Here is a 24,080-nt window from a genome sequence, read left to right as displayed (position 1 = left end):
TCTTTGTCTAGAGCTCGGGTCATGAGCACGGCTCCTAGCGCTGCCGCTTGAGGGGATTGGTTTAGATAAATTCGGCCAACTCCGCACATTCAATTCAAGAGAAAAAAAACAAAACAAAACATAGCTACCAGCGGAATGCCAGCAACAGTGAAGGGTGCATGCCAGACATACATGCTGGCATGTTAGCTCCGCTAGCACACTCCTGAACTATTTGCCAAAGATCGATTGGTAATGCCCTCCTAAATTGACGTGCTATGGTTCAAGCCCTTACTTATACCTGCCGTGTATCGTCATTTCTGCTTCATTACTAAAGTACACCAAAAGGTATTACTGCGCGTATAACAATAGTGTCAATCTTGGGAGGGCGTTTATGTTGGCATTCACGTCAAGCTGCACTAATTTTTTCGATTCCTCTCCATCGATCCTTGCACTCCTACGCTCGACCTCCTTCACAGTCACGGCGAATTTTATTTTTATGACATATTCCCAAAAGGCTAAACAAAGATAAATATACATTCATACAAAATGCAAGTTAAATGTGTAGATTCATAATGCTGTCACGACTGCCAATCAACCCATTCCTGGATTACCTCGCGGCTTGATCGTTCCTTTGGGGGGGCATTCAAGCAGCTTTTGATCTCTGCGCTGTCGATGGGTTGAAGGCTGTCAGTCGTGTAGGCTGGAATCTCAGTCACGAGGATTTCAGTTTCTTTGTCAATTGTATCATATGGTCGCTGGTCCGTCATGATCTTGTAAAGCAGAACTCTCAGATACGATGCCAATCCCACAAGGAACGACGCATACTCACTTCTATCGAAACACAGCCGAACGCCCAAATATCGCCCTCATAGCTACATTGGAATGCGCCACCGTCGTTCTGACGAAGTTCGGGGGCAGTATACCGTATACTCTGGAATGTGATACCTGTATCGCGTAGGAGAGTTTGCAGTCCGTAGTCACATAGCACCGCCGTACCGTCAAATTTGATCAGAATGTTTGTCTACGCGAGAAATTGGTCAAGAGATAAATTAATCAGCGGGGAAGCCACATGTACTATGTACTTACTGGTTTGAGATTACCGTGCACTGTTTTTGCATCATGTAAGTAGTTTAAGCCACAGAATATATCGAAAACCTGGAAGAAATGAGAGTACAACTCTGAGCAGTGTCAGCTCCTAGAACGCACCAATTTATTGCGATCCGCCTTCGGATACTCCGCCAGATAGGACTTGACATTCCCTCTCGGATACCAAGGAGAAACCAGACCAACGTTGAGGTTCCCATCATCATCTAATCTCATCATCCATCCTTGCATTGGCGCTAGATTAGTCCTGGCGAAGTTGTTCCAGTTCTTTCCCTGGGCGAAGAAGCGCTTCGGGAGCATTCAAGCGTACTTCTTAGGAAGCTGGGCAGACCAACGTACACGCACAAAGTCTCTGCGCTCCCATTCAGCTGTTATGGGGAGCTTTCGCAAGGTTTTTATTCGCACATCCATTCGGTTCTAATGGAGCTTCAGTTCACGAATAAGGTATGCTTCAACGTGAGCCCGAGACGTACCTTGCATCCACGACGTAATACCGAATGAGGACTTGTACGTACTATTTCATCCTTGTCGTCATCGCCGTCGCTCCTGTAGTCCTTTTCATTCGCCCAATACCCTGTAGGTTCCCGTAACAATAATTTTACCAGCTCCGGGAACGGTGTAAGTGTTTCCTCGGACGGGATTCTGATGAACATGGTTGACATATGTGGGTGTAGGATACCCTTGAACCCACCCAAATTTGTCGAGAAGAGTCTTGATATCAGGACGACGGTGAGGATCGTAATCAAGGCAGCCGCTAAGAATTTCCTCCATAGGAGTTGAGGACCTCGGTTCGAAGGGCGGTCGTTTAACTTCCACAGCACGAATTACAGCCCCAGTATTCCGAACAAAGTGGTATGGCTGCTCTCCACGGAGGATCTCGGGGAGTATCAGTTCATCCAGACTGCGGACGAGTGGTTAGATTCGCACCTGCATAGCCGTACACCCGAAGGCCCAAACATCGCTGGCTGCACAGCGAAAGGGGTATTCATCCATCAACAATTCTGGGGCCGCATACCGCAATGTCATCGTGTGTGTCTGCCTAAGTATGCGGCGATTAGGTTGGTTGGTGGAGGATGTTCCAAAATCACACAGTCGTGGGACATCGTTTCCGTCGACTACAACGTTGTCCTAAATAGAGATCAGAAACTAGGGAGATAAGACTTAGATGCACGAGCTACTTGACTCACTGGTTTGATGTCACCATGCACTACGGACTGTGAATGCAAGTAGTCGAGACCTTTCGCAATCCCCTGAATCTGCGTCGCACCCACGGTGAAAATTACGCGGACTGGATGACCGTGGTTACACTTACCAAAAGCAAACGCTTATCTCCAGTGGGGCGCCGTACACCAAGGAAAGTTAATATGTTTCCACCTTCGCACCAGCTTGATACCAGGCTCGGAGTCGGGCGTTCTGTATTCTTCGACTCATAGAGGATCCATCCGTAGAATCGGACAACGTTCTGGTGATCTAACGGGCTCCAAACTTGAATCTCATGAATCAATCGCTTTGCTTGTACTAAATCAGTGATCAATAATTTGTGACGTGCAACATACCGAGATGGAATCGTTTTCAATACACGAGAAATCCACATGTCTGAAGACCTTCACACAAACTGGCGTCGTGGTCTGTATGATCGATACAATTTAATCGCAACGCCCAAAACCCGGTGAAACGAACGTTTGTGTAGGTCCCTCGATAAACATCTCCGTAGCCCCCTTGCACGGGTCTTGCATGATCTCTTTGTACTTTATTATCGAGCCTGCAATAGTCCTTCAGCATTTCGCGGACGTAGCGGACCACGGACTCCTGGGTAGCTTGCGCTGTCATGTCTGCCAGTTAGAAGCTATCACTGGAACGGGAGAAATTTTCAGCAGACTAAATGATTGCGATATGAGGAAATCACGAAAACGTAATAAAGAACGTTACTGATGTACCGGATCATGTACATAAGCGCTTTGTAATAAAGAATCACGAGGATGTTCAATTGTCCCTTGACTTCGTACTAGTAATACTATATACTCTATCTTGTCCAGGAAGGTCTATCTGAACCTCACAACGATAATCTTTGGGTATGACAACCGGCCTTCTGTAACTCCCCAAACTCTCGCCCCTTCGACTCAAACCCGTCGTACCGTGGCGAACATGTCTCTCCACAACACGCCTTTGCGTTCAGATATCAAACGTTTGGTATCCCAAGCCGCCTTCCCACCCCTTGATCCTCGCGAAATCCAGCTAAATCTCAGCCAGGGGACAGTCCAGCCAGCTGTGAGTCCTCGTGATCAGTATCCTGTTTAACCTCCACCAAGGCATTCCGGCAATGCTAGCAGAGTCAAGAAGTCATCGAAATCCTATACGATGTTTACTCGCTGACACAACCTGAGGTCAATCACTTTATTCAGGTCCGTTTGGAAGTCGCCAACGCAGCACCAGTATCTCACCACTCAGCTATACTGATAGCGTGTTGGACAACAATTGCGCATCTTACGTGATTCAAAGCATGAGAATATCGTGAGGTTTCTAGGATGGATGCTGCCGGAAGATACGAGTTCACTTCGTGTGGACGCCGTCTCAATGAAATACGAGGGCGGCGAGGTGATGACCTTTCTTCGGACACAGGAGGATAAATCCCATCGACAGAAACTGGCACGAACACTAGTTTTTGGGGTTTCCAAGGGCCTAGCACACTTGCATTTCAAGGGGATCGTTCATGGCAACCTCAATCCTGTCCGTTCGATGCCCTCGCGAGAATCCCTCCCTAACTTTGTTCTTTAGAGGAAAATTTTTGTCGATTGTACTCCGGAGGGTCCTGTCCCTAGGATTGGTGGTTTTGACTTGTCTTATTCCCTTAGAGAAACACCTATCCTTCCCAAAGCAGAACATAGGACGTCTAGGTTTATACGTTACACTCCACCCGAATTGCTGATCAGAGACGGAATTGAATGTGATATGGGCGGTGATATTTGGTCCTTCGCATGCACATCGCTGGAGGTACTCTAATTTATTGTTACCATGCGGCTTGATGTCTGATCCCTCCTAGATACTTCGAGGAGAACCTCCATACAAGGCTACTTGGGACGACTTGCTTGTTCCACGTGTAGCCATGAAACACGTTTCCCCATACGAATGGGCGGACTCAGATGATGTAGAGCGTGTTCTGATGGGATGTCTGGAATATGAACCCGATAGACGACCTGCCATTGACGAAGTTGATGCACGACTAAAGTGCGTAGATTAATTTGCCTATTTTGGAGGAAAGCCCACGTTCAGTAGGCAAGCAGCTACCGGGGAACTTTCATTCCCCATTCACGCAGACATAAAACGTGAACTTATGCAAGAAGATGAACGGAACCTCACCGGAAAGATACAATCCGAGCAACTACTAGCACTTGAAGGACGATTCTCGTCCCCGTATAAGGGGACTTATAAAGGCGTACGTGCATGCGAATTCGTGCAGCGGGGTGTAGCCCAGGTGACGGGTCAATCCTATTCCAACAGAAGCCAGTCTGCATCCAACAGATCAATATCTTGGATCCACGAGCCCTGAGTAATTCCATGCGTGTATGTTCACGTTCATTTCTTCAAAGTCATCCTGAACTAACGGGAATGACGTTCGGAAGGCCTTGAAGAGGCAGATACGTTTATGGCGTCGATTGATACATGCCAACATTGAGAGGCTCCACGGATGGGTGCTATCTGCAGGAACTGAACCAGTAATCAGTCTTATTTCCGCCTGGTATGCCCACCGCAACGTAACGGAGTATCTGTGCCAACATCCGGATACAAACCGTCGCAAGATGGTGAGATATGCACTACGAGAACAGGGCAACAAGTGACCGACTTCTTGCCATCAAGGTGTATGATATTGCCCAAGGTCTTGGCTATCTTCACTCGAAGGAGATCGTACACGGAAACATTAAACCGGTATGCCGGCTATACTGGGAGCCCCCTCTGTAATATTTAAGATTGGGATCAGGAAAACGTAGTAATAGGGAATGAAGGCAATCCCCGCTTACGTGGATTCCAGTTCTCATACGATCGTTTAGACCAATTACTTCCCCCGACATCCATGATGGCCTCAGTCCCCGTTTTGTATCACCAGAGTTCCTCAATGGCCTCACAATAATCCCGGATCAAGGAAGCGATGTTTGGGCTTTCGGTTGTGTCACTGTAGAAGTAATTTTATTTTTGTCGCCAAAGTGAAGATGTTTACCCCTTCCCGCAGATACTCATCGGTGAACCTCCTTATTCCTGCCTACCTGACGTTAAGGTTCCCATCATTGCCGCAAACCCCAGAAGGCCCTATGACTGGGGAGATCTTGATGAATTCGAGAGCGCTATCGCCAAATGCTTTGCATATCCTCCGGACAATCGAATAACCGTTAACGATGCCGGTGATATTTTGGAGTGAGTCCCTACCAAATGATTAGATAATTTTCCATTCACTCCCACTAGATCGTGGTTGGCAGCAGAAGCTACTTCTGAATCACCTGATATCTCCAACGACGTCAATGGTATGGCATTAATCTGAAAATTCTTCGTTGGCCTGATTTGTGGCATGTACAGGTCACCAACGAAGTCCCAATTACCGGAGCGGGTTTTCCTCGTTGCGGGAAAACAGCGACCCAATGTTAATTACCGGGGTTACTTCCTCCACGACACTCAGCAGCCATGTTGCCCACGTAGTGTCTCGGGAACACCTGGCGAGCTTGTCTGTGGACTTGGATGTGGCTTCACCAGAGCTGAAGTTGCCCCCAACTAGGCCATCTGATAGCGAAAAGAAACCTAGGGAGTTATCTGGCCTTTATCCGACTCCCCCTCTCTTGACTCGCACTGATACTTACACCATGGACCACAAAAACAAAAGAAAACGATCATCCACTGAGTTTGAGCCTCGGACACCAAAGCGGCCATCCACTATTCTATCCGTCAGTAATCAGGAACAATCATCTGCCCTATCTTCATTGCTTCACCTTCCTCAGCTTGATTTCACCAGCTGGCTGGCCCCGGACTTTGGTTTTCATGACTGGCACAGTGAACCGTATGTTGGGATACATGGGGCCGCGGGTACTTCTGGCGATTCCGCCTTAAACAGTGTGACTACGCTGCTCGGGCCATCTCACAGTCATTCGGACCCGTATACCCCACCTCCATCACGTCAAGCCCTTCCCACTGACCTGCTGACTCTCCAAACTCCCACTCCCGACGATACTCCTCATCATCACGTACCTCCATGGTCCCTCTTGGGCGATCGTCGGTTATGGCCTTCAGGTCGCAGTAGTATTAGCCATTCGAGCACACGCGTTTCTGAATCGCCTGTCCCCATCTCGTTTGTTCATTCGGCCCGATTGTTATCTCCCCCCTCGGCGCCATCGCTCCCCGAAACTGCTTACGCAAGTCCCAACCCTTGGACCCCATACGACAATCGTGCACGCGTCCGCACACAACTGGAAAATGCAGGGATGAATTTCCCTGTACCCCCTGTGTCAGAACCAACACCATCATCGTCGGTTGGCCCGTCGGACGGCATAGAAGGAAGCATCATTAGCACCACTAGGCTCATTCTCCACACCGCATCCATCGCTCTCAAATTCTCGCCCATCTCGTTCCTCCCTAAAATTCCAGACCTGCTTCTCACGCTACTTCAGGTTTACGAGGTCTGGATATGGTGCTCACAATTAATCATGATATATCCCTCACGTTTGCCTCATTCACATAGAGCGTCACTGGTAATAACGAAGCTCTCAAAAGGCTGAATGATGATGTGCAAAATGTATACAGCATCATGCTACGGCCACTCCAACTGTGGACGGGACCGGTACCTCCCCAAATTAGTTTTCTAGTGAATCAATTACACTTGTATGTGGATGCCGTTCCGATCTTTCATTCATTGAGATCTCAAACACTGTTGACAGGGCTCTGGAAGACCAGGTCAAGAAGATCAAGTCACCCATGAGTCAGAATCAAAATCTCTTTAGGAAAATATCTACAGCGGACTCTTTAACGCAGAGCATAAATGACGTGAGGATGCACATCAGTGTAGCCCTCTCCCGGTTTGCTGTTCGTAAAAACTATATTCATGCCGATTAACTTCGACTCATAGAGCGTCCCCTGTAGACGGCGGCAACAACCTTAAACCTTCTCAATACGATCCAAGCGTCGGTGGACTGTTCGTCTTTTTTCCCTTGATTCTAAACTCTTCAGCTCAGTACCGTGTTCAGATGAACTTTCAAAACTGCCCAGAGCAGATGCTGAGTGGTATCGCGTGAAGAGCAAGTCAGAATGCCCCGAAACCACACGGGACCAAACCCGCAGCTCAATTCTCAATCGCCTGAGGGATCCTGAGAACCGATTTGTTTGGCTGCGTGGTTCACCTGGGACCGGGAAAACCGTGATATCTATGGGTGTAGCTTCCACGCTTGACAAGCAGCACACCCTTGCATCATCCTTCTTCTGGGATAAGAACCAAAGGGGAACAGGACTCGATTCGATTGAACGCTTCCCCTCTACCCTTGCCCGACAGCTTGCGGCATTCAACGCCGAGTATAAGAGCTTGCTTATCAGGCAACTTCGGGAGTCCGCTTCATTCAGCAGTATCGGTGGTTCTGCTGCTGAGAAAGAGATGGCAGCTTGGATCATCAACCCTATGCGTGAACTCGGAGGTGTATTGTCGTCAGGAAAGGGTCGCCCTGTGATCGTATTGGATGGACTCGACGAGTGCGGAAACCCAGAGGTGCTTGTGTCTTTGATGAGGCTCGTTCTTCTGCTTGATAAGCTGCCTCCGATGTTTGCCATACTCGTCAGTTGCCGCCCAGAGCCGCAAGTGATTTCCGCTTGGGCTCAAGCTAATCCGCATCTTTCGATCGCTCATGAAGATATGGATCAGATGGCGGAAGATGAGAATTTCCACACAATCCGTTGTATGGTCGAGAACGGGCTTCAGGACTGTATCATGGAGTCTCCATGGAAACCGACCGAGAAGGATCTTGATGGCTTCGCTTCAGCTTGCCGTGGCTTACCTCTTATCGCCTCGACCCGAATACGTGATGTCGTCCTTCAGATTGAATGCGGTTCAGTGCTGGAAACCGAGTTTGATTACTATCGCAATCTCATAGATGCGCCTCAGGATCTGAACTGGGAGTACTTGCGAATAATGCGACGGGCCTATCTACAACAGCGTCCAGAAATCGATCCACACATCACAGAGAAATACCGTGAGGTCGTTGGGATGATGGTTGTCCCACGGTGGGCATTCGGCGTGTATGGGATATCACAGCTCCTTGGAATGTTTTCTGAGCATGAAGTACGCGCGATACTCAAGCCCATCAGCTCAATAGTGGATATGCCTTCAACAAACGAAATGCCTGTCAAATTCTACCATGCGACAGTGAAGGAATTCATCACAGGGATTCCGATTGGCAAGGGAGAGGACAAGGTATTCTTCATTAACGACAAGAATGGGTATTCAATCGGGTTGCGGCTCCTTCGATTTGTGAATGGTGCCATTAAAAGGAATGAGTTGGGTCTCCCCACCGAACTTCCCTTGGGAGATGAAAAGAAGTGGGAGTCCAAGAGTAAGACTTCGAAACCCAAGCATGTCGACTATGCACTTGCGCACTTGTTCCGACACTTGAACCCTTCGCTCCTCTTTTCGCAAGAGTCTAATGGATTGCAGAGAGAATTTGAACAATTCTGGACACAAAACTTGTTCTCGTTCTTCTCAGCAGGCTCTGAGGCAGATGTTCCTCGCGTTTGGAATCAATTCAAGGTGAGTCCCAATTGAATTATATTTCGAGTATTTCCATCATCACTATGCATTGCAGAATCACAAGTCAAAGTCAATCTCCGTCGTCCGTGCTGCTCGGGATATTTTTAAGTGGCGCACTCGTCCGGACGTCTATCGATCCGTCCTCCCATTCACTCCAACGTCATCACTCGTTTACGAATTGTATGGTCACCTCTCGGATCCTGTTCGAGTCTTCAGTGTGTCTGGCAAGTTCGCTGGTGGCTTAATTCCTTTAAGCGATGATGCACACAGCGCTCGAAGGGTGATGGAGGCGGAGCTGACTAAATTGCCAGGGGCGGTTGATGAGCAGCAGAAAGAAGGGATTGATTATGGAGCTGAGTTTATCAATGACAGCGTTCGCAATGGTATTGTGACCTGTGCAGCGCTCTCAAGAGATGGCCATCTCGTAGCGCTCGGATTCGGAAGTGGCATTATTGAAGTAGCTGACATTAACAATCAAGCCACAATCTGTCGATTTCAGAGCGATTCTTCCTATCCTCCCGTTTGGATTGAATTTATCCACAGCAGCAATGCCTATATTGCCACTGAAGATACTCAAGGAAACGTTACCATTTTCAGTCATGAAATGCCTATGGTGAAGCTTGGCATTCTCCCCAGTACCACCCACCCTCCTGTAACCACAGTATCGGGTGATGGATCTTTCATCGCTCGAGTCCCGAGCAATTCCGAAGGGGATTGGTACGAGACCACGGCACTCTTGCGTGTTTCGGGCAACTCATTCATTCAGCTTCTCATGCCTCCCTCTACTACTCAGTCTCTCAAACCCTCTTCCCTTCCCCTTCGTCACACCCTTGGATTTTCTCCTGGAGGCCGATACTTTAGCGCTTACGACAAGAATGGCGCTTTTATCTGGTCAACGGATTCAGGCGAGTTGATCACCCGATTTGGTATGGGTGGTTTCGACAAGTGGATCATCAATGTTGGCATTGCCCCATCTTGCTCGTATTCCACCCCTAGCCCTATCTTCCTTCAACATTCCGTCCCTTTAATCCCGGAAGATGTGAGCCGTGCACAAACTTCCGTCTCGGACGAATCCTGGCTGAAGTGCCCTTTTTACGACCTCTCGCCTGCCATGGGGGACGGAAGTACCCGCAATGATGTTTATTCGTCTGCAATAGGAAGGACCCCGTTACTTCTTCCCGGCCGCACTCCGTCTGCTCTGCCAGCCATCTGGTTTAACGGGAGATCAGAACTCATCCTCCCATTGGAGTACTCTCCGATTGCACAAACCTCACATCATACCACGAGAGTCGAAGAAACGGATGAAATGGTTGTTGATAATATTGATGATGTTCCTTACCGGCCCCAAGCCAGGGATACAAGTTCAATTTTAGCACAGCGCCCGAAGGAAACCCCGATCGCCGTTGGCAGAGACCCCTGGTATGGTGACCGAGTCCTGGGGGAAGATAATCTTGATTTGTTTTACCTTCCCCGGGCTAGCAAGGATGGGACTCGATTTCTAGTTCAGGGAAGATCGAAGGCCCCAATCGTTGTTGATATCAGTCAGGTAGTTTGATCCAGTAATGCGCATTTCTGGTCCCTTTCTTTTCCCCGTTCATTATTTGGTTGAGCAATGTCCTTTCGTAATTTTGTAGTTCAAGACTTGGAGATGAGTCGGGTGTCAGCAATTATAACGAGCTTCTGGAAGTAAGAATGCAATGCTGGATTGTTGTTAGAAGTAGAACGTAATTTATCCGGCAAGTTGGGTAGCGGAGAAGCACTCTAACCGTCTCCATGTCCTCTCCGGGACCGCAAAACTGAGTGTGTCGTGCGTCTTTGTACGTTCATGTATACAGCTCAGAGGCACAAGCTTTTTTTTTCTAGAAATAATTTCCCTGAGTGCTCGGTTCGACATGTAAATTAGGGATAACCCGCTCGCGAGCGGCTGGCAGCCCTCAAAGTATTTCACGGGCTCTGAGCGTGAATTTTGGCACACTGTTATTTCTACTTGGGATTTGTGGGTGGAAACACCACGAAACGGTCAAGAAATTGGTTTATGGCTGATGGCATCAGTGAGGAAAGTGGCCGTGCCAGGAAAGGCATTTTCCCAGAATTATGTTCGTGATCGTCTCGTCATAGGGAACGAATCCGAACCCAACATCCATACCGAACATCCTCTGGGAGATAAAAAGGAGGGAGTTTCACGAATACAGCGCAATTCGAACACGCTGATCACTTACTCAGCACGCTTTCCGTCCATATGATTGATCGTGTCTTTCCCCAATACGTCACTTTTGTGCGTCGTGAATTGTAGGCCGATGCGTGCCATGCGGCTGGGTGGGGATCATGTTAGAGCAAGTCCAGATCGGACCAATCAGACAAAGCCTGTGAAGTAGTATGAGTGCCGCACAGACGCATCAACCTCCGAAAGAAAGCTCAAAGAGCGAGGTTAGAGGTAGGTTCCATGCTCCTTGGCATCATTTCTTTCCGTTCGCCCTCTACTTTAGTAAAAGCTGGAGTCCTGTCTGCGCTCACCCCGCTCTTTTGTGAGTCGCGCGAACAATCCCGTTCGAATATTTGGCGTCCCAAGCTGCCTGGTGGCTTTATCCGACGGGGTGGTGAGGGTCGTCAAAGAAGGGGGACGTTAGAGGATCTATTACAGGGCGGCAGCTAAGTTTGGATGCGAGTGGCATGCACGGAGACATTTGACAAGAAAAACAAGGAGCGTATTTCACCAGCTCAGTTCCACGTTGTATGTGAGGAAAGACGTAAATAATATTTATAAGCGAAACACTCTGAATGACGTATAAGCATGGTAGTCAAGATACCAAGAAAGGTAATACTGGCCCGTACTCGTGAGTAGTTACAGCGTCGATGGTTCGACGTCAAACATGCATCAATACCCTTCAACAAACGTTGAAATTGCGATATTGCATGACCGTCTCGTACATAGCATTGGAACATATGCCAAAGTAGATTCGATACCATTGAAGAACAACAGAGAGAAGGGACAAGACAGGTATCTGGATCCAGTAATACGACCAGTCAGCACCCAGATCTCCAAGAAGTGCCAGTACATGCAACAGAAAACAGGTTAGACTTCAACACATGGTTTCGTCTTATTAACGCTTCGATGTGCCACCAGCAAGGATCACGAAGGCGTGTTCGTCTACAGTACGGCGGTTCTCGTGTGTAGGTTGCGGAACAGATGCGACCATCAACATGAGCACCAGAATCAATCGAGGGAGTCTAGAACATCGTCCAGGCTTGGCCGTTCCTCTGGGCGAGCATTTAAACAGTCGCAAATCTCGGTATTACCGATGGGTTGGACAATATCAGCCGTGTATGCTGGGGGTTTATCTTTGAGAATCTCAGTTTCATCTTCGATTGTGCAGTACGGTTGCTGGCCGATGTAGATCTCACGAACCAGGGGCCTCAGATACAATGTCGATCTTGTGAGGAACCAACAGTACTCACTTCGGTCGAAACACAACCAAAAGCCCAAATGTCACCCTCGTAGCTGCATGGAAACACGTCTTTGTCGCAAATCAGGTGTTCGGGCGCCGTGTACCGTACACTTTGGAACTTGGTTGGCAGGTCCCGAAAAAGCTCCGATAATCCGTAGTCACATAGCGCTGCTCGACCACCACCATCGATCAAAATGTTCGTCTTGTTGCGAAGCCATCACTCGTTTAGGGAGCAAACACAATAAACATAACATGCGGGCGTACTGGTTTGATGTTCCCGTGCTTTATTCCCCTATCATGGAGATATTTCAAGCCAAAGCAAATGTCGCGAACCTAGACGCATTGTATTGGAATCTTTTGAGCATTATCGGCTCTAGAACGCACCAAGATGTTGGCATCCGCATTTGGACAGTCCGCTAGATAAGTTTTGATATCCCCATTCGGATACCAATCAGAAATTAAAGTAATGTCGAGATAGCTGCGATCGTCGATGCTCAGCTCCCATCCCTGCATTTTGGCGACCGGGCTCGAGTCGTCAGCCCATGGCCACCTTTCCCCTTGAGTCAAGAACTCCTTTGGAACGATTAAATCGTATCATGTGTGCACAAACTAGAAACTTACCCAGATAAAATTTCGAAGCATCTTTTCGTTCGATATGGGGGTGACCCTTCGCAGGATCTTGATTCGCACTTTCTTTGTATCCTATAGAATTTCCCATTCGCCGTGCGAGATAAGTCTCCCCAGAACAAGCGCATGAAGCGTTTGAATATACCCATACGTTGTAGGTTCCGCGCTGTATCGAGCAGTGAGGCCGCTCGCACACTGTGCCAGAAAGCTGGGCATGAAATTGGCTGCGACTTGCCCACCTCCCTTTACGGTTTTGTGTTTCCAGTTTAAGCACCTCCGAAAATGGTATAGGTCCTTCCTCCCGGGGGTTTCTTGCAGAGACTATTGGGCGCGTGTCCGGTGAGGGATGTGCACGCACTCACATAAGATCATTGATCAGAGCCGTGATGGCAGGACGGTCATCCTTCTCGTACTCAAGGCATCTAATTACCACTCTCTCAACGGCGGATAATTCTGAAGGCTTCAATTCGAACGGTGGACGCTTTTTCCCAATGGCTGTGAATATCGCTTCACCAGGTGTGGAGCAATACGGCATCTGTTTCCGGAGAATCTTGGCTAGGAATTCAGTGGACGCTGGTCACCTAAAATCAATCATGTCGGTACCTCCATAGCTGTGCAGCCGAAAGACCAAACATCGCTCTCCATTCCTCGGTGGGCATTGTCCTGGTAAATAGATAGTTCTGGGGCCGCGTAATACAACGTCTTCACACTTATCAGCTCCAAAACGAAGGAACTTTCCGAAAGGAAGCAAGATGCTCCAAAATCGCATAATTTTGGGACTTCACATTTGTCAACTACGACGTTGTCCTGAGGGGAAATTAGATTGAGATTTGATCGACGCAGGACTACCCGGTGGTAACTCACTGGTTTAATATCGCCATGGACAATTTTCTCGGAGTGAAGGTATGCAATGCCCTGGGCAATGCCACAGATCTATTCGGCTCGATCAATGACTCTCCGGGGTAAGGCGATCGGGAGCACGCTCACCAACGCTTGACGGTCAGCATCAGGCCGGCAACGAAGAAACATTCGTACGTCTCCGTGTTCGCACCATTTCGATACAAGACTTGGGGATGGTGGTTCCGGACTTCTCAGATCGAGCAACCATCCGTAAAATTCGACAACATGTTTGTGCTTTAACAACCTCCAAACTTTGACTTCATGAATTAACCGCTTGGAGTGCAATGAATCATTTGCCAAACTTATGATGCATCCACATACTGAGATCATGTTGCTATCGGCATTGGAGACGATATCAATGTACCGAGACTTGAAAATCTTGATGCATACGATGCTCTAACGAGGAGGTGGGGCGAAATATAGATAAGCTTGAGAGGAACTGAAACATCGTGAGGCTCAATTTGCGAACCTTGTTATAGAGCCCCTTATAGACGACTCCGTAAGCTCCACTGGCAATACAGTAGCGATCTTCTATTTTCACCTGGCCGTCGAGGATGCGAGAATCAATTTTGCTCAGTTTTTCCCTAACATCGCGGAGCACAGATTCAGGTATAGTATCCCACGGCATGTCTGCTCACTTGACAGTCGCTGGAGACGCTGGGGGAAAGACGTCCGCCCTCCGACCTGTTCAACAGCTGGCGGAGGGAACTAGCAATGATTGTGGTGTGAGACTCATAACGATGGTCACGCATCCGCCGCTCATGTGTACTAGTTTGGATGTATAGAATGTAATGAAGTGTAGGTGGAACAAGTTCAAGTTCCACGGAAGTCACGATACGGGGCCTAAACGTAGTGCAGAAGTAGAATATTGATCCATAACAAGAATGGTCAGGCCTGAAGCCATCTCGAGATGAAATGGTCACATGCACCGCTACTCCAACACTCAAACCCCGCTGTTTGACAAACCGAGGAGCCAGTGGCGGCAGGGAAATACACGAATAAACGCATAGTACTCCTTGAAGCCTACAACCAGCGAGGCACTCTTGGGTGCGTTGTAAGCATGAGCGCTTCTGGATACGGCTACTTGAATCATGTTTGTTCGGACTGATTTGAAATTATCCTCAGACTCAAATATCACTATTTGAGCCAATACACCACCATTCCTTATGATATGGTGTTCGTAATGTAATATGCCCCAATTCGTGAATCTCTGACACATCTTCCTTTGCACGCCAAAATTGTATTGCTCTCCACTTTTGCCTGGACCACCCGTCCATCCATCGCTCCCTGTCACCACCGTCCTGCAATCACAAACACGTTGCCTCCAAACGACATGTCCTCACATCCAAACTTACAAACCCTCGTATCGGAGGCTGACCCCCCGCCTATTGATTCTCAGGAAATTAAGCTGGATCACGGACAAGTGGCGGTTGGTGCCATGGTGCCTGGTGTGCAAGGCCAAGTCAGCTTTTGTGATATCTTGCTTGGCCCCCCACTGATGGAGTGTCCCACGGTCGCGATCGGCAGAATAGAGTGGGAATCGAGGTCCTTTGTGAAGTTAACGTTTCGAAACAGAGCGAGGTGAAACACTTTACCGAGGTCTGATGTGCCCCTTCGAATCCTATTGATGGAGTACCTGAGTCGGTGCCTTAAATAGCGTATCGGGCATCAAGTACGCATTTTGGCAGCCGCAAAGCACGAGAACGTTGTAGAGTTCCGGGGATGGATGATGTTGGATGATGAAGTTCTGGTTCACGCGGCTGCTGTCTTGACGAGATGCGAAGGAGGTGAAATCATGGCCTTTCTTCGAGAGCACAGAGGTGTGGATCGGCAAGGCTTGGTATGCTTTTTAATCGAAGAGAAGTGAGACACACGTTCTGATTGCGTCGAATACAGGTTATCGGAATCTCTCAAGGTGTGGGGCATCTTCACTCCAAGGGTGTTGTTCATGGAAATCTCAGTCCTGTGCGCTATATGACATTCCCCGTCCTCGCCTGAACGTCTGTTTATTTTCTCTTTGTTTTCTAGAGGAAAATATTCGTTGATTGTACTTATGACATTCCTATCGCAAAGATTGGTGGCTTTGAGCTCTGCTACTCGCTTAGGGAAAATCCCGTTTATTCTGGAGTGGAGTACGGTGTTCTGAGGCTTGTACGATACGCCCCACCCGAGTTGCTGATAAGGGCTGGAGTTGAGTGTGATACGAGTGGCGATGTTTGGTCCTTTGCATGCACATCGCTAGAAGTATTTCTCTTTCGCCATCGCCATACGCCTCAATGTCTAATCTTCTCCAGGTGCTTCAGGAGCGACCACCTTACATAACCGTGCAGAACGACCTCCAAATCCCTATCGCAGCCGTGATGCATACTTCCCCATACGGATGGGAAGATCTTGATGATTTTCAACGCGTGCTAATGGACTGTCTAGATTATGAACCTAGTAGACGACCCACTGTCAGCAGAATAGCAGATCGGCTGAGGTGCGTGGATTGTCGTTCCCCAAGAGAAAAACTCATGCTCAGAAGGCTTGTAATGGCTGGGAAACATACTCTCCCCATTCGGTTAAGCATAGAACATGAAATCATGCAAGAGGACGACCGGAACCTCACTGGAAAAATCCAATCCGAAAAACTGCATACACATCAAGGGCATCCTCCGTTTCCCTATAAGGGAACCCATAAGGGCGTATGTACCCGCTTCCTGGAATAGCCGAGTGCGGTCCTTGGTGATGATCAACGCCATTTCAACAGAGGCCAGTCTGCATCCAACAATCAGATTACTTCAATGTCACAGATTCGCGTGTGCTCGCTGAATCCATACGTGTATGCTCGCCATTATTCCTTCCGAGCCATCCTTGAACCTGACGAAGGTGGTGTTCAAAAGGTCTTAAAGAGGCAAATCCGAATATGGCGTCAATTAATGCACCCCAACATAGAGAGGCTCCGTGGATGGATGCTATCTCCGGAATCTGAAGTAATCAGTCTGGGCCTAATTTCCGCTTGGCATCCTCACCGCGATGTGATGGTATACCTGCGCCAGCACCCAGTTTCCAATAGACGAAAGATGGTGAGACATCTCAGCACGAACGAGGAGAAAACAAGTGACCAATGCCTTGTTGTGCAGGTGTATGATATTGCGCTGGGTCTCTGCTATCTCCATTCGAGAGAAATCGTCCATGCAAACATCGAACCCGTACGTCAACTATGCCAGCCATTGGAGAGCACCATTCGATGGTTAATTTTGGCACTGTTCTGTTCAGGGAAACGTCGTGATAGGGGATGGAGGCAATGCTTGCTTACGTGGTTTCCAATTCTCGTATGATCGTTTGGATAAATTACTTCCTTCCGATTATCATCCCCCCAGTCCCCGTTTTGGATCCCCAGAATTGCTCAATGGTCTCACAAAGGTTCCGGATCGAGAAAACGATGTCTGGGCTTTTGGTTGTGTCAGTGTACAAGTAGTTTTGATCGTATTCTTTTTTCCAGGGAAAGATGTTTACCCCCTCCCGCAGATTCTCATTGGAGAACCTCCCTACTCCCACCTTACTGACAATCAGATCCCTGTCGCTGCCATACCGCCCTATGAGTGGGAGGGCCTTGACGAATTCGAAAGCTCTGTTGCTAGATGCTTTACATATCTTCCGCACAGGGGCCGAATAAGCATCAATGGGGTGCGCGATACTCTCGAGTAAGTTGTCAGATAATTGGATAATACCACTAACTTCCCTCAGATCATGCTTAGCAGAAGAAACCTCTGAGATGTCCACCGGAGGTATGGTGTTGAGTTGCAAATTCCTATGTTTGCTCATGCCGTGACATGTACAGGTCGCCAAGGGGGCCGTGTCTACCACAGCGGATTCTCCGCATCAGGGGAGAAAAACGACTCAACCCTAACGACTCGGACTCCAGATGCACAGCAGCTCGTCAGGCCTGAGCAATCGACGGGTTCAGGTTCCTTCGTTGACGTAGATCCCACGCTCCACAGTGAACGAGATGTCCCCCAAGTTGAAACCTCCACTCCCAGTCTTTCCTCCACAACTCGTTCTGTACTTTTTTCCAATGAGTGGGGGTTCCCTCCTTACCCCATTCTAAATGTCGCTGTAAGGAGTCAACCCGGCTCACCTGGAGATTCCCGATCCTGGCTCAACACTGCCGCGCAACGTTTTGGGTTTGGTTACCACTGGGTGAGCCTTCGTGAATCCCGTGCACCCATGCATAACTCTTTGACTCAACACGCACTCATCAAGGTTGTGAATGAACTTGTGGGCCATAACACGGTGATCTGGGAGTCAGAGCTTCACGGTGGGCTTAATATCTTTCTCCGAAAATATACAACTGACCCCGGTTGGAATGCGTTCTAGTCCTTGGCTCGATATTTCGTGGCCAGGGAACCAACATAGGGTATGCCAAAGATGAAGCAGCGTACAAATTTTTCCAAGCGTACCCTGAATATTATCCTCGTCAGGAGTAGCCCTCTGTTGCCGCACCATATCGACGCTCACTGGACACTGCATGTTAGAGTCAACTTTCTGAGTTGCGATGTTTGTTGGTTGGGGATGGTCGGTCCGACTAAGGACGATCCACGAAAGCTGTCAATGAAACCGTGTACTTGGGTTTCAAGTAGTCAATCGGACTCAACATGACTATTCCGAGTTGATGATCATAATGTTTTAATTTTAGACAGGCCAAAAGGCATGTCGTGCTACAATGACCTGACATACTTGATTGGGAATAGGTGAACCCGGTGCCTAATCTTAGAGATACATTGCCTCCGGGAGAGGATCGCTCTGTGATCGTTCCGGATGGACTTGACGAGTACGGGGTGTTGAAGCAGCAGCTCAGGAGTGTGGATGGTACATGAAATTGTCGGCGCAAACACATGCAAATACGTGTTTCAAGATCGCTTTCTAACATGGCCTCGTAATGCAGCCGCTATCAAGGCGAACAGCTGTAAATGCGCGTTGGATAATGAGACCAGACTCGGAGTTGTTCAATAGAATCACGGGTTGACCTCCCTCATCCGTTCCACTCGGGATATTTTCGAGGCATGATTCTAATCCAGACTCGTAATCCAGAAAGGATCAATTCCTTGGCAAGCTTATTGATCCGCCCTTCATCGTCATCACCCTTTCACGGGTTGTACGGTCATCTCTCGAGTCTTCAGTGTCTCCGGCGAATTTGCCGATCGCTTTATTCCTTTAGGCGAGAAGCTTTCCCTCTCGATGACGACCAGCCCCTAGAAACATTTTTAAGCGTGATTTTTTGGCAGCCTATAAATGCTTCACTATTATTTCGGACGATGTTCCTGAGCGCTACACATACACTGCACCGACGTGTGACACTGAAACCAATCAGCTCAATAGTTGATCTTTCCTGCCGTCGCAATAGAAATTAAATTCTACCACGAGGCAGTAAAGAAATTAATTTATGGCTGATGGGCATCAGTGAGGAAAAGTGGCACAGTGCCTGGAGGTGGATTACGACCCCTCCGATTTGCCGATCGTTTCATCATAAGGAACAAGTCTGAATCCATCATGCCTACCGAACGTCTTCTGAGAGATAGGGGAGTTTCACGAGTGATGGAGTAATCCAAACAGGCCAATGACTTTAACCACTTGTTCAGTACGCTTTTCGCAAGGCCGGTTCACACCGAATTGCAGGAGTTCTAGCTATCGTACTATCGTGAATTGTAAAGCCTATGCGTGCGTGCAGATCGAGTGGGGATCGTGTCACTAGAGCAAGTCCAGATCAGACCAATCGTAGTCGTATTCAAAGCCTGTAAATTATGATGCCGCGTGTGCCCCACAGACGGATCAACCTTCGAAAGAAGGGTCAAAACCATCGCACGAGGTTCGAGGTAGGTTCAAGAATTGAACCTGCTCTCCTAGCTTGGTGTCATTTCTTCCGTTCGATTCCTACGTGAGGATCATGCCTGCATTCGCCCCGCCATCTTCAATCTTTTACGAATCGCGTGGGCGCCTATAGCTCAGACCCTATGCAAGTGTCTGGCATCCCCGGTGATCCTGGTGGCTTTCTCCCATTACGCGAGGACACACTTACAGGGGACGTTGGGAGGGTCAAGTATTGCATCAGGAGATGATCGTTGGTTGCGTATGGAGGCAGGTTGATACTAGGAAGTAACCGGCCAATGTCCCGTTTTCGCTCTGACACGTTTCGAATTGATCCGGCGGCTGTCCACGACATGCCGAATTCGCCCGGCGCAATCTTCATTGGAGGTACCGTGGCTTGCGCAACACTCCCTCTCGATAGCCATTCCGCTTTTGGACTTGGGAGTGATATCATTGGAATCGACATATTAAAACCTAGTCTGGAAGCGCTGTACGTGGGCTGCATCCAAGGGGGAAAAATACCTCGCTTGAAGCGCTGGGGAACACCAGTCGACACGGGGGGTATTTGACAAGAAAAACAAGGTGTGATATCTCACCTCAGTGACGTCGTAGGAAAGACGTAAACGTAAAATTTTCACTTTATTAGTAAAAGCACTCTGAATGGCGCACAAGCATGGTAGCCTACATACCAGGAAAGGAAACACTACGCCACCACTCTCAATAACGTAAGCTAGTTGCAGGGTGGGGCGATGGCGCGCCCGACATCAGGCACGATAACCAACACTCCCCAACGCACATCTCGATCTTGTCTGGGTCGGGTTGCGCTGTGGCGGTCGCCGGGCTGCGGCTGAGGATAGAAGTGGAAAAATTGGGATCTATATAGCTCGGTTCGAAGCCGGTGGCGACCGATGTGGCTGGGGTACTCACCTCAGCAACCATTAACGTTGCACAGCCTGCATGCTGCAAACCAGTATCAGACAATGGATGTTTCGTCAGGGGAGTCCCGCAAAGTGTTATATCCACTTGCTCGTATCTCAACTCCTACGGCTGTGTCCAATGGTCCTGTCACTCCTTTGATCTCAGCCGAGAACATAGGTTCTGGGCTAAACCAAAGGCACATCCGGGATGAATCCTAGCTGAGGTGCAATCTCTTACCTGACTTGTGGGATAAGAACACATGAGATCAAGTCTACTCTGCAGCATGAAAAGTCTCTTTCACCCCTGACCGAGTCACAGGGTACCTATAGGGGCTGGCATCCTGCCTAACAGGATACGCGCTTGTATGAAGAGCTTAATCCTTCGGTTTTTCAGGACTATCAATGGGCTAGATAGCAGGCAGGCGTTACCGACTCCAATGATTTCCAGGCACTTCATCGTCTGTGGTTAGTGTGGAGGTTACTTTGTGGGGGACTGAATGGAAGGGCTTGGCGTTCTGAATAGAGTGTGATTGTTTGTGTGTACATATTTGTTGCCACCGGGGCTCATTTTACTTCTTCGTGTTCAACAAGGCCCCGCATTCAGTTCTGAAGCGCGACAACATCCCAAAACCTTGCATTTCCTCACCGACCCGGAGTAGAAGCTTGATCCTACGTTTTCGTGGGTCCTGGCGCGTTTCTACACGTTCATAATCTACTCCTGGCCTCTACAAGTCTCCAATGTCGTCAGATAATATTCTGCTTAATTCTCCTGCTCTTCACTCCCTTAAACGCAACCAGCTTGTGCAGCTATGCAAGAGGCATGGGATAAAAGCAATAGGAAAGGTTGGGTTTTTTTTGTCGATTAGCGATGTTTTAGAGGGTTGAGCTTGCTTGTAGAATCCAGAACTGATCGGGAAGCTACAAGAATATGGCAGAGACCATCCTTCCGCGATCGATTCTCAGCTCAGACGCGGGGAGGGGAATGCGGAGGAGACCCATAGTGGCGAAATAGTTGCGCCTCGACCTAGCGAGACCTGGTCTCTCATCGAGGAGCCCCCGGAGCAGGAGTATCGAACACACTTTCAAAACCTATCCACGATCAATGAATTTGGAACGGGCGAAAGCTCAAGTAAATGTAAGGTCTAAATTATCTTGAGATGATATAGGGCCGATTTACGTCTTTGTTGGCGCCTTAGCTTCCAGTGTGACATCCTCGATAAAAGCACTTGCCACTCTCTTGCATGGATCGTTCTCCTCTTCCAAGTCAAACCTGCTGGCCTCCAGCTCTATGACAAGCCTCCCTGCCCCGACCGAAACTCGTCCCTCCTCTCAGCTGCAAGATGACGATGTGAAAGAGTTCGAACCTTTCAATGAGCCCGAACCCGAGCCCGAGCCAAATACATCCATAAATTCGGTGTATATGAACGAGGCTGGTCTTGCATCAACGGTTCGACTCGTGGGGAAGCCACCTTCTTCTCCTGATTATGCCATGCCTTCTCCATTCAGAGGCAAATCTGTAATTTTCCCTTCTTCATCCCCCATCTCCCCAACATTCGACAAAACTGAGAGTTTTCAAACGCCCGATTCGCACTCTGGTGGCGCCTCTTCAGACCACGTTCTTCCATCTGTTTCTCAACCCTCCGACGCCCTTCCCGGAACCCCTCATGCCTCTCCAGATCGTCAAGCCTCGCCGAAATTTAACCTCGCTCTCACACATTCGACAACAGAGTTTACGTTCCGCTCACCGATGCCTGGCGTTTCGATGGATGAGACCAAGAAAGCGAGTTTGCGTGCGGAGATTCTGCAAGAAATGAATCGTCGCTTGCTTGTGACTGACCCTCCGGCGACCATCACCGTTGGTTTCTTCAACGAGGCGAGCAAGAAGCGCGCTCGTGAGCCTGAGCCTGCACCCGAAGCAGCAGGGTACTCGCGCTTTGTAGCTGCCCATGAGCGTGAGTTCAACAAGTGAGCTCGTTCATGCATTTGGTTCCCGTTGACATTCTCAGCCCTCCGTATAATAGGATGCCCTCTATTTTGGACGACCGTGCGAGGATACGCGCTCGACAACGTCTTTCCAACTCACCACGCAAATCATCTCTCGCAGGGGTCAAGCCTCGAACTTCTCATCTCGTTCCAAGGCCAAACCGAACGTCCCTTGCTTCTCGCGGCCGAACTCCCACTCGACCGTCTGTTCTCCAAATTGGAGTTGCTCCTCTGGCTGGTGAGGAAAGAGCTGCGAAACGAGCGAGAACTTCCATGAAAGGGATATCACCCTCGATCGTACTTGAAGAGAAGGCAAAGGAAGTCGTGGATCTGTCGGCCATGGCGAACAAGAAGATTGAGGCTGCTGTGACAGCTGCCAAGAGGAAATCGATGTCCAAAGCTCGAGTTAGTCAAACCGGGCAACGACGCAGGAGTAGCGTCGGTCGGAGAAGTCTTGGAAAGAATGCTGTGCTTGGCAGCAGTGAGTGGTGGTCTTTCGGGTCCTCAACAAATGAAGCTGAATTAATCGCGTTGTAAATCAGGTAAACCGAAGGGCCTTATGGGTCGATTCGGATTTTTGAAGAAGTCAGCCAAGTCCGTCATGAAGAGCGTGTTCACCGCTGTTGTGGGTGGAGAGGGTGCAGCTGTAGCACCTGCAGGAGTCCCCTCCACGAGGGAGAGCAAGGATGGAGATGTTGCGACCTCTACCTCGTCGAAACCTGCGACTGCAAAAGACACTTCATTGACCCACGCGCCGAAGCCCACTGCACCTTCTGTCGGTTTCCGGCCAGCCAAGCCAAAAACTGCTACACCCTTGGAGGCACCTACAAGACCATCCCGCCCCGCCCCGCCAATTCCGTCACAAAAACCATTGGTGCGTCCGAGCATACCCTCCCTCACTTCCACCACCCAGGGACGGTCTACCTCCAGCAGAGGATCTGGGGCTTTGAGTACCACCAAATCCTCCAGTGCGCTGGGCAGCGCGTCTAGCGCTCGTTCATCTACGTTATATTCTCGATCTTCGCGGCTGTCTGGAACCACGAGCGGCACCGTTTCCTCCATCGGGCTTCTGAGAAAGCCGAATTTCTTGTCGAAAAATCAAACCAAGGATGGAGACACATCCATTTCCACACTCTTCGCGCCCACAGCTTCTTCTCTTGCCAAAACTCGCGCACCTTCACTCAATGGAAGTGTTTCTGGGAGCGTGAGAATTTCCAAATCTGGGACGAGGAACTCGACAGCTTCGAGCAGTGTCTTGTCCTCGGCTTCTTCCCGTGGATTGGTCAGTAAATTTGGATACGTCGGGAATGTGAAACCTTCTGGTGCTCAACCTTCTTCGTCTGTTGGAAGATCTACTTTTTCACCCACCAGTTCAATCCTATCTGCCACTCCTTCAAAGCTTCCTGTAGCTCAAGGCTTTAAATTCAAATCCTCTGATTTCGCACACTTGAAGTCCCCTCCCACTTCTTCACGCTGCTCTGCAGTTAAGATTCTTTCCCCTAATTCAAC

The 24,080-nt window shown here is 49.0% G+C and overlaps 9 protein-coding genes across 9 annotated transcripts; 6 read left to right on the top strand and 3 right to left on the bottom strand.

Moving 5' to 3' along the window:
- Positions 1 to 486: 486 nt before the first annotated feature.
- Positions 487 to 1,371, bottom strand: EI90DRAFT_3061206 (kinase-like domain-containing protein). The gene is made up of 4 exons (XM_039060545.1): positions 1,186 to 1,371; positions 1,066 to 1,134; positions 809 to 1,000; positions 487 to 749 (listed from the first exon to the last, which is right to left on the bottom strand). Exons 1-4 carry the CDS (start codon positions 1,312 to 1,314, stop codon positions 558 to 560), a joined length of 582 nt encoding a protein of 193 aa, XP_038915219.1. The 5' UTR covers positions 1,315 to 1,371; the 3' UTR covers positions 487 to 557.
- On the bottom strand, positions 1,232 to 2,807 carry EI90DRAFT_3061202 (kinase-like domain-containing protein). The gene is made up of 7 exons (XM_039060544.1): positions 2,764 to 2,807; positions 2,396 to 2,711; positions 2,271 to 2,339; positions 2,011 to 2,211; positions 1,775 to 1,959; positions 1,557 to 1,725; positions 1,232 to 1,500 (listed from the first exon to the last, which is right to left on the bottom strand). Exons 2-7 carry the CDS (start codon positions 2,675 to 2,677, stop codon positions 1,384 to 1,386), a joined length of 1,023 nt encoding a protein of 340 aa, XP_038915218.1. The 5' UTR covers positions 2,678 to 2,711; positions 2,764 to 2,807; the 3' UTR covers positions 1,232 to 1,383.
- Positions 2,808 to 3,016: 209 nt separating this feature from the next.
- EI90DRAFT_1255082 (uncharacterized protein) lies at positions 3,017 to 4,133 on the top strand. Its single transcript, XM_039051591.1, has 4 exons — positions 3,017 to 3,351; positions 3,411 to 3,485; positions 3,544 to 4,074; positions 4,124 to 4,133. The coding sequence occupies exons 1-3, from the start codon at positions 3,229 to 3,231 to the stop codon at positions 3,856 to 3,858; spliced, it is 513 nt and encodes a 170-aa protein (XP_038915217.1). The 5' UTR covers positions 3,017 to 3,228; the 3' UTR covers positions 3,859 to 4,074; positions 4,124 to 4,133.
- Positions 3,946 to 4,596, top strand: EI90DRAFT_1255034 (uncharacterized protein). The gene is made up of 4 exons (XM_039051590.1): positions 3,946 to 4,074; positions 4,124 to 4,308; positions 4,365 to 4,516; positions 4,582 to 4,596. The coding sequence occupies exons 1-3, from the start codon at positions 4,033 to 4,035 to the stop codon at positions 4,408 to 4,410; spliced, it is 273 nt and encodes a 90-aa protein (XP_038915216.1). The 5' UTR covers positions 3,946 to 4,032; the 3' UTR covers positions 4,411 to 4,516; positions 4,582 to 4,596.
- On the top strand, positions 4,134 to 5,228 carry EI90DRAFT_1255671 (uncharacterized protein). Its single transcript, XM_039051593.1, has 5 exons — positions 4,134 to 4,308; positions 4,365 to 4,516; positions 4,582 to 4,644; positions 4,704 to 4,883; positions 4,939 to 5,228. The coding sequence occupies exons 2-5, from the start codon at positions 4,415 to 4,417 to the stop codon at positions 5,038 to 5,040; spliced, it is 447 nt and encodes a 148-aa protein (XP_038915215.1). The 5' UTR covers positions 4,134 to 4,308; positions 4,365 to 4,414; the 3' UTR covers positions 5,041 to 5,228.
- A 107-nt stretch (positions 5,229 to 5,335) lies between these two features.
- EI90DRAFT_1256333 (uncharacterized protein) lies at positions 5,336 to 10,073 on the top strand. Its single transcript, XM_039051594.1, has 9 exons — positions 5,336 to 5,490; positions 5,553 to 5,597; positions 5,650 to 6,740; positions 6,803 to 6,942; positions 6,999 to 7,143; positions 7,201 to 7,252; positions 7,305 to 8,851; positions 8,907 to 9,890; positions 9,977 to 10,073. Exons 1-9 carry the CDS (start codon positions 5,472 to 5,474, stop codon positions 9,986 to 9,988), a joined length of 4,035 nt encoding a protein of 1,344 aa, XP_038915214.1. The 5' UTR covers positions 5,336 to 5,471; the 3' UTR covers positions 9,989 to 10,073.
- Positions 10,074 to 11,738: 1,665 nt separating this feature from the next.
- Positions 11,739 to 14,741, bottom strand: EI90DRAFT_3061186 (kinase-like domain-containing protein). Its single transcript, XM_039060543.1, has 12 exons — positions 14,294 to 14,741; positions 14,146 to 14,220; positions 13,912 to 14,097; positions 13,789 to 13,857; positions 13,528 to 13,731; positions 13,287 to 13,474; positions 13,076 to 13,235; positions 12,919 to 12,999; positions 12,682 to 12,870; positions 12,562 to 12,630; positions 12,308 to 12,499; positions 11,739 to 12,248 (listed from the first exon to the last, which is right to left on the bottom strand). Exons 1-12 carry the CDS (start codon positions 14,450 to 14,452, stop codon positions 12,066 to 12,068), a joined length of 1,755 nt encoding a protein of 584 aa, XP_038915213.1. The 5' UTR covers positions 14,453 to 14,741; the 3' UTR covers positions 11,739 to 12,065.
- A 527-nt stretch (positions 14,742 to 15,268) lies between these two features.
- Positions 15,269 to 18,038, top strand: EI90DRAFT_1255263 (kinase-like domain-containing protein). The gene is made up of 11 exons (XM_039051592.1): positions 15,269 to 15,423; positions 15,482 to 15,664; positions 15,721 to 15,789; positions 15,853 to 16,068; positions 16,119 to 16,508; positions 16,574 to 16,645; positions 16,707 to 16,889; positions 16,947 to 17,015; positions 17,083 to 17,510; positions 17,565 to 17,594; positions 17,648 to 18,038. Exons 2-10 carry the CDS (start codon positions 15,551 to 15,553, stop codon positions 17,578 to 17,580), a joined length of 1,557 nt encoding a protein of 518 aa, XP_038915212.1. The 5' UTR covers positions 15,269 to 15,423; positions 15,482 to 15,550; the 3' UTR covers positions 17,581 to 17,594; positions 17,648 to 18,038.
- Positions 18,039 to 21,039: 3,001 nt separating this feature from the next.
- EI90DRAFT_1256426 (uncharacterized protein) lies at positions 21,040 to 22,915 on the top strand. The gene is made up of 6 exons (XM_039051595.1): positions 21,040 to 21,124; positions 21,180 to 21,431; positions 21,486 to 21,723; positions 21,785 to 22,553; positions 22,610 to 22,640; positions 22,693 to 22,915. The coding sequence occupies exons 2-6, from the start codon at positions 21,327 to 21,329 to the stop codon at positions 22,846 to 22,848; spliced, it is 1,299 nt and encodes a 432-aa protein (XP_038915211.1). The 5' UTR covers positions 21,040 to 21,124; positions 21,180 to 21,326; the 3' UTR covers positions 22,849 to 22,915.
- The last annotated feature ends 1,165 nt before the right edge of the window (positions 22,916 to 24,080 follow it).

This window comes from Cantharellus anzutake, assembly GCF_015039405.1.
Source record: "Cantharellus anzutake strain C23 chromosome Unknown EI90scaffold_29, whole genome shotgun sequence".
NCBI lineage: Eukaryota > Fungi > Basidiomycota > Agaricomycetes > Cantharellales > Hydnaceae > Cantharellus > Cantharellus anzutake.
Note: the sequence above shows the minus strand (reverse complement) of the source record. Positions and strands in the feature narration are given on the sequence as shown.

Coding starts and splice junctions, on each gene's coding strand:
- EI90DRAFT_3061206 (XM_039060545.1), bottom strand. CDS start 1,314: ATGCAAGGATGGATGATGAGATTAGATGATGATGGGAACCTCAACGTT. Junction 1,001..1,065: donor TGCACGGTAATCTCAAACCA/GTAAGTACATAG, acceptor TTTCTCGCGTAG/ACAAACATTCTGATCAAATT. Junction 750..808: donor TCGGCTGTGTTTCGATAGAA/GTGAGTATGCGT, acceptor CTGCTTTACAAG/ATCATGACGGACCAGCGACC.
- EI90DRAFT_3061202 (XM_039060544.1), bottom strand. CDS start 2,677: ATGTGGATTTCTCGTGTATTGAAAACGATTCCATCTCGGTATGTTGCA. Junction 2,340..2,395: donor GAGATAAGCGTTTGCTTTTG/GTAAGTGTAACC, acceptor GGTGCGACGCAG/ATTCAGGGGATTGCGAAAGG. Junction 1,501..1,556: donor TATTACGTCGTGGATGCAAG/GTACGTCTCGGG, acceptor AAGCTCCATTAG/AACCGAATGGATGTGCGAAT.
- EI90DRAFT_1255082 (XM_039051591.1), top strand. CDS start 3,229: ATGTCTCTCCACAACACGCCTTTGCGTTCAGATATCAAACGTTTGGTA. Junction 3,352..3,410: donor AGGGGACAGTCCAGCCAGCT/GTGAGTCCTCGT, acceptor CGGCAATGCTAG/CAGAGTCAAGAAGTCATCGA. Junction 3,486..3,543: donor AGGTCAATCACTTTATTCAG/GTCCGTTTGGAA, acceptor CTATACTGATAG/CGTGTTGGACAACAATTGCG.
- EI90DRAFT_1255034 (XM_039051590.1), top strand. CDS start 4,033: ATGGGCGGTGATATTTGGTCCTTCGCATGCACATCGCTGGAG. Junction 4,075..4,123: donor TCGCATGCACATCGCTGGAG/GTACTCTAATTT, acceptor GATCCCTCCTAG/ATACTTCGAGGAGAACCTCC. Junction 4,309..4,364: donor GAAGTTGATGCACGACTAAA/GTGCGTAGATTA, acceptor GTAGGCAAGCAG/CTACCGGGGAACTTTCATTC.
- EI90DRAFT_1255671 (XM_039051593.1), top strand. CDS start 4,415: ATGCAAGAAGATGAACGGAACCTCACCGGAAAGATACAATCCGAGCAA. Junction 4,645..4,703: donor CCCTGAGTAATTCCATGCGT/GTATGTTCACGT, acceptor GACGTTCGGAAG/GCCTTGAAGAGGCAGATACG. Junction 4,884..4,938: donor ATACAAACCGTCGCAAGATG/GTGAGATATGCA, acceptor CTTGCCATCAAG/GTGTATGATATTGCCCAAGG.
- EI90DRAFT_1256333 (XM_039051594.1), top strand. Junction 6,943..6,998: donor CTAGTGAATCAATTACACTT/GTATGTGGATGC, acceptor CACTGTTGACAG/GGCTCTGGAAGACCAGGTCA. Junction 7,253..7,304: donor GATCCAAGCGTCGGTGGACT/GTTCGTCTTTTT, acceptor TACCGTGTTCAG/ATGAACTTTCAAAACTGCCC.
- EI90DRAFT_3061186 (XM_039060543.1), bottom strand. CDS start 14,452: ATGCCGTGGGATACTATACCTGAATCTGTGCTCCGCGATGTTAGGGAA. Junction 13,236..13,286: donor GCTCTGATCAATGATCTTAT/GTGAGTGCGTGC, acceptor AGTCTCTGCAAG/AAACCCCCGGGAGGAAGGAC. Junction 12,249..12,307: donor TTGGTTGTGTTTCGACCGAA/GTGAGTACTGTT, acceptor CTGGTTCGTGAG/ATCTACATCGGCCAGCAACC.
- EI90DRAFT_1255263 (XM_039051592.1), top strand. CDS start 15,551: ATGATGTTGGATGATGAAGTTCTGGTTCACGCGGCTGCTGTCTTGACG. Junction 16,646..16,706: donor TGCTCGCTGAATCCATACGT/GTATGCTCGCCA, acceptor GGTGTTCAAAAG/GTCTTAAAGAGGCAAATCCG. Junction 16,890..16,946: donor TTTCCAATAGACGAAAGATG/GTGAGACATCTC, acceptor CTTGTTGTGCAG/GTGTATGATATTGCGCTGGG.
- EI90DRAFT_1256426 (XM_039051595.1), top strand. CDS start 21,327: ATGTCGTCAGATAATATTCTGCTTAATTCTCCTGCTCTTCACTCCCTT. Junction 21,432..21,485: donor GGATAAAAGCAATAGGAAAG/GTTGGGTTTTTT, acceptor GCTTGCTTGTAG/AATCCAGAACTGATCGGGAA. Junction 22,641..22,692: donor TTTTGGACGACCGTGCGAGG/ATACGCGCTCGA, acceptor CATCTCTCGCAG/GGGTCAAGCCTCGAACTTCT.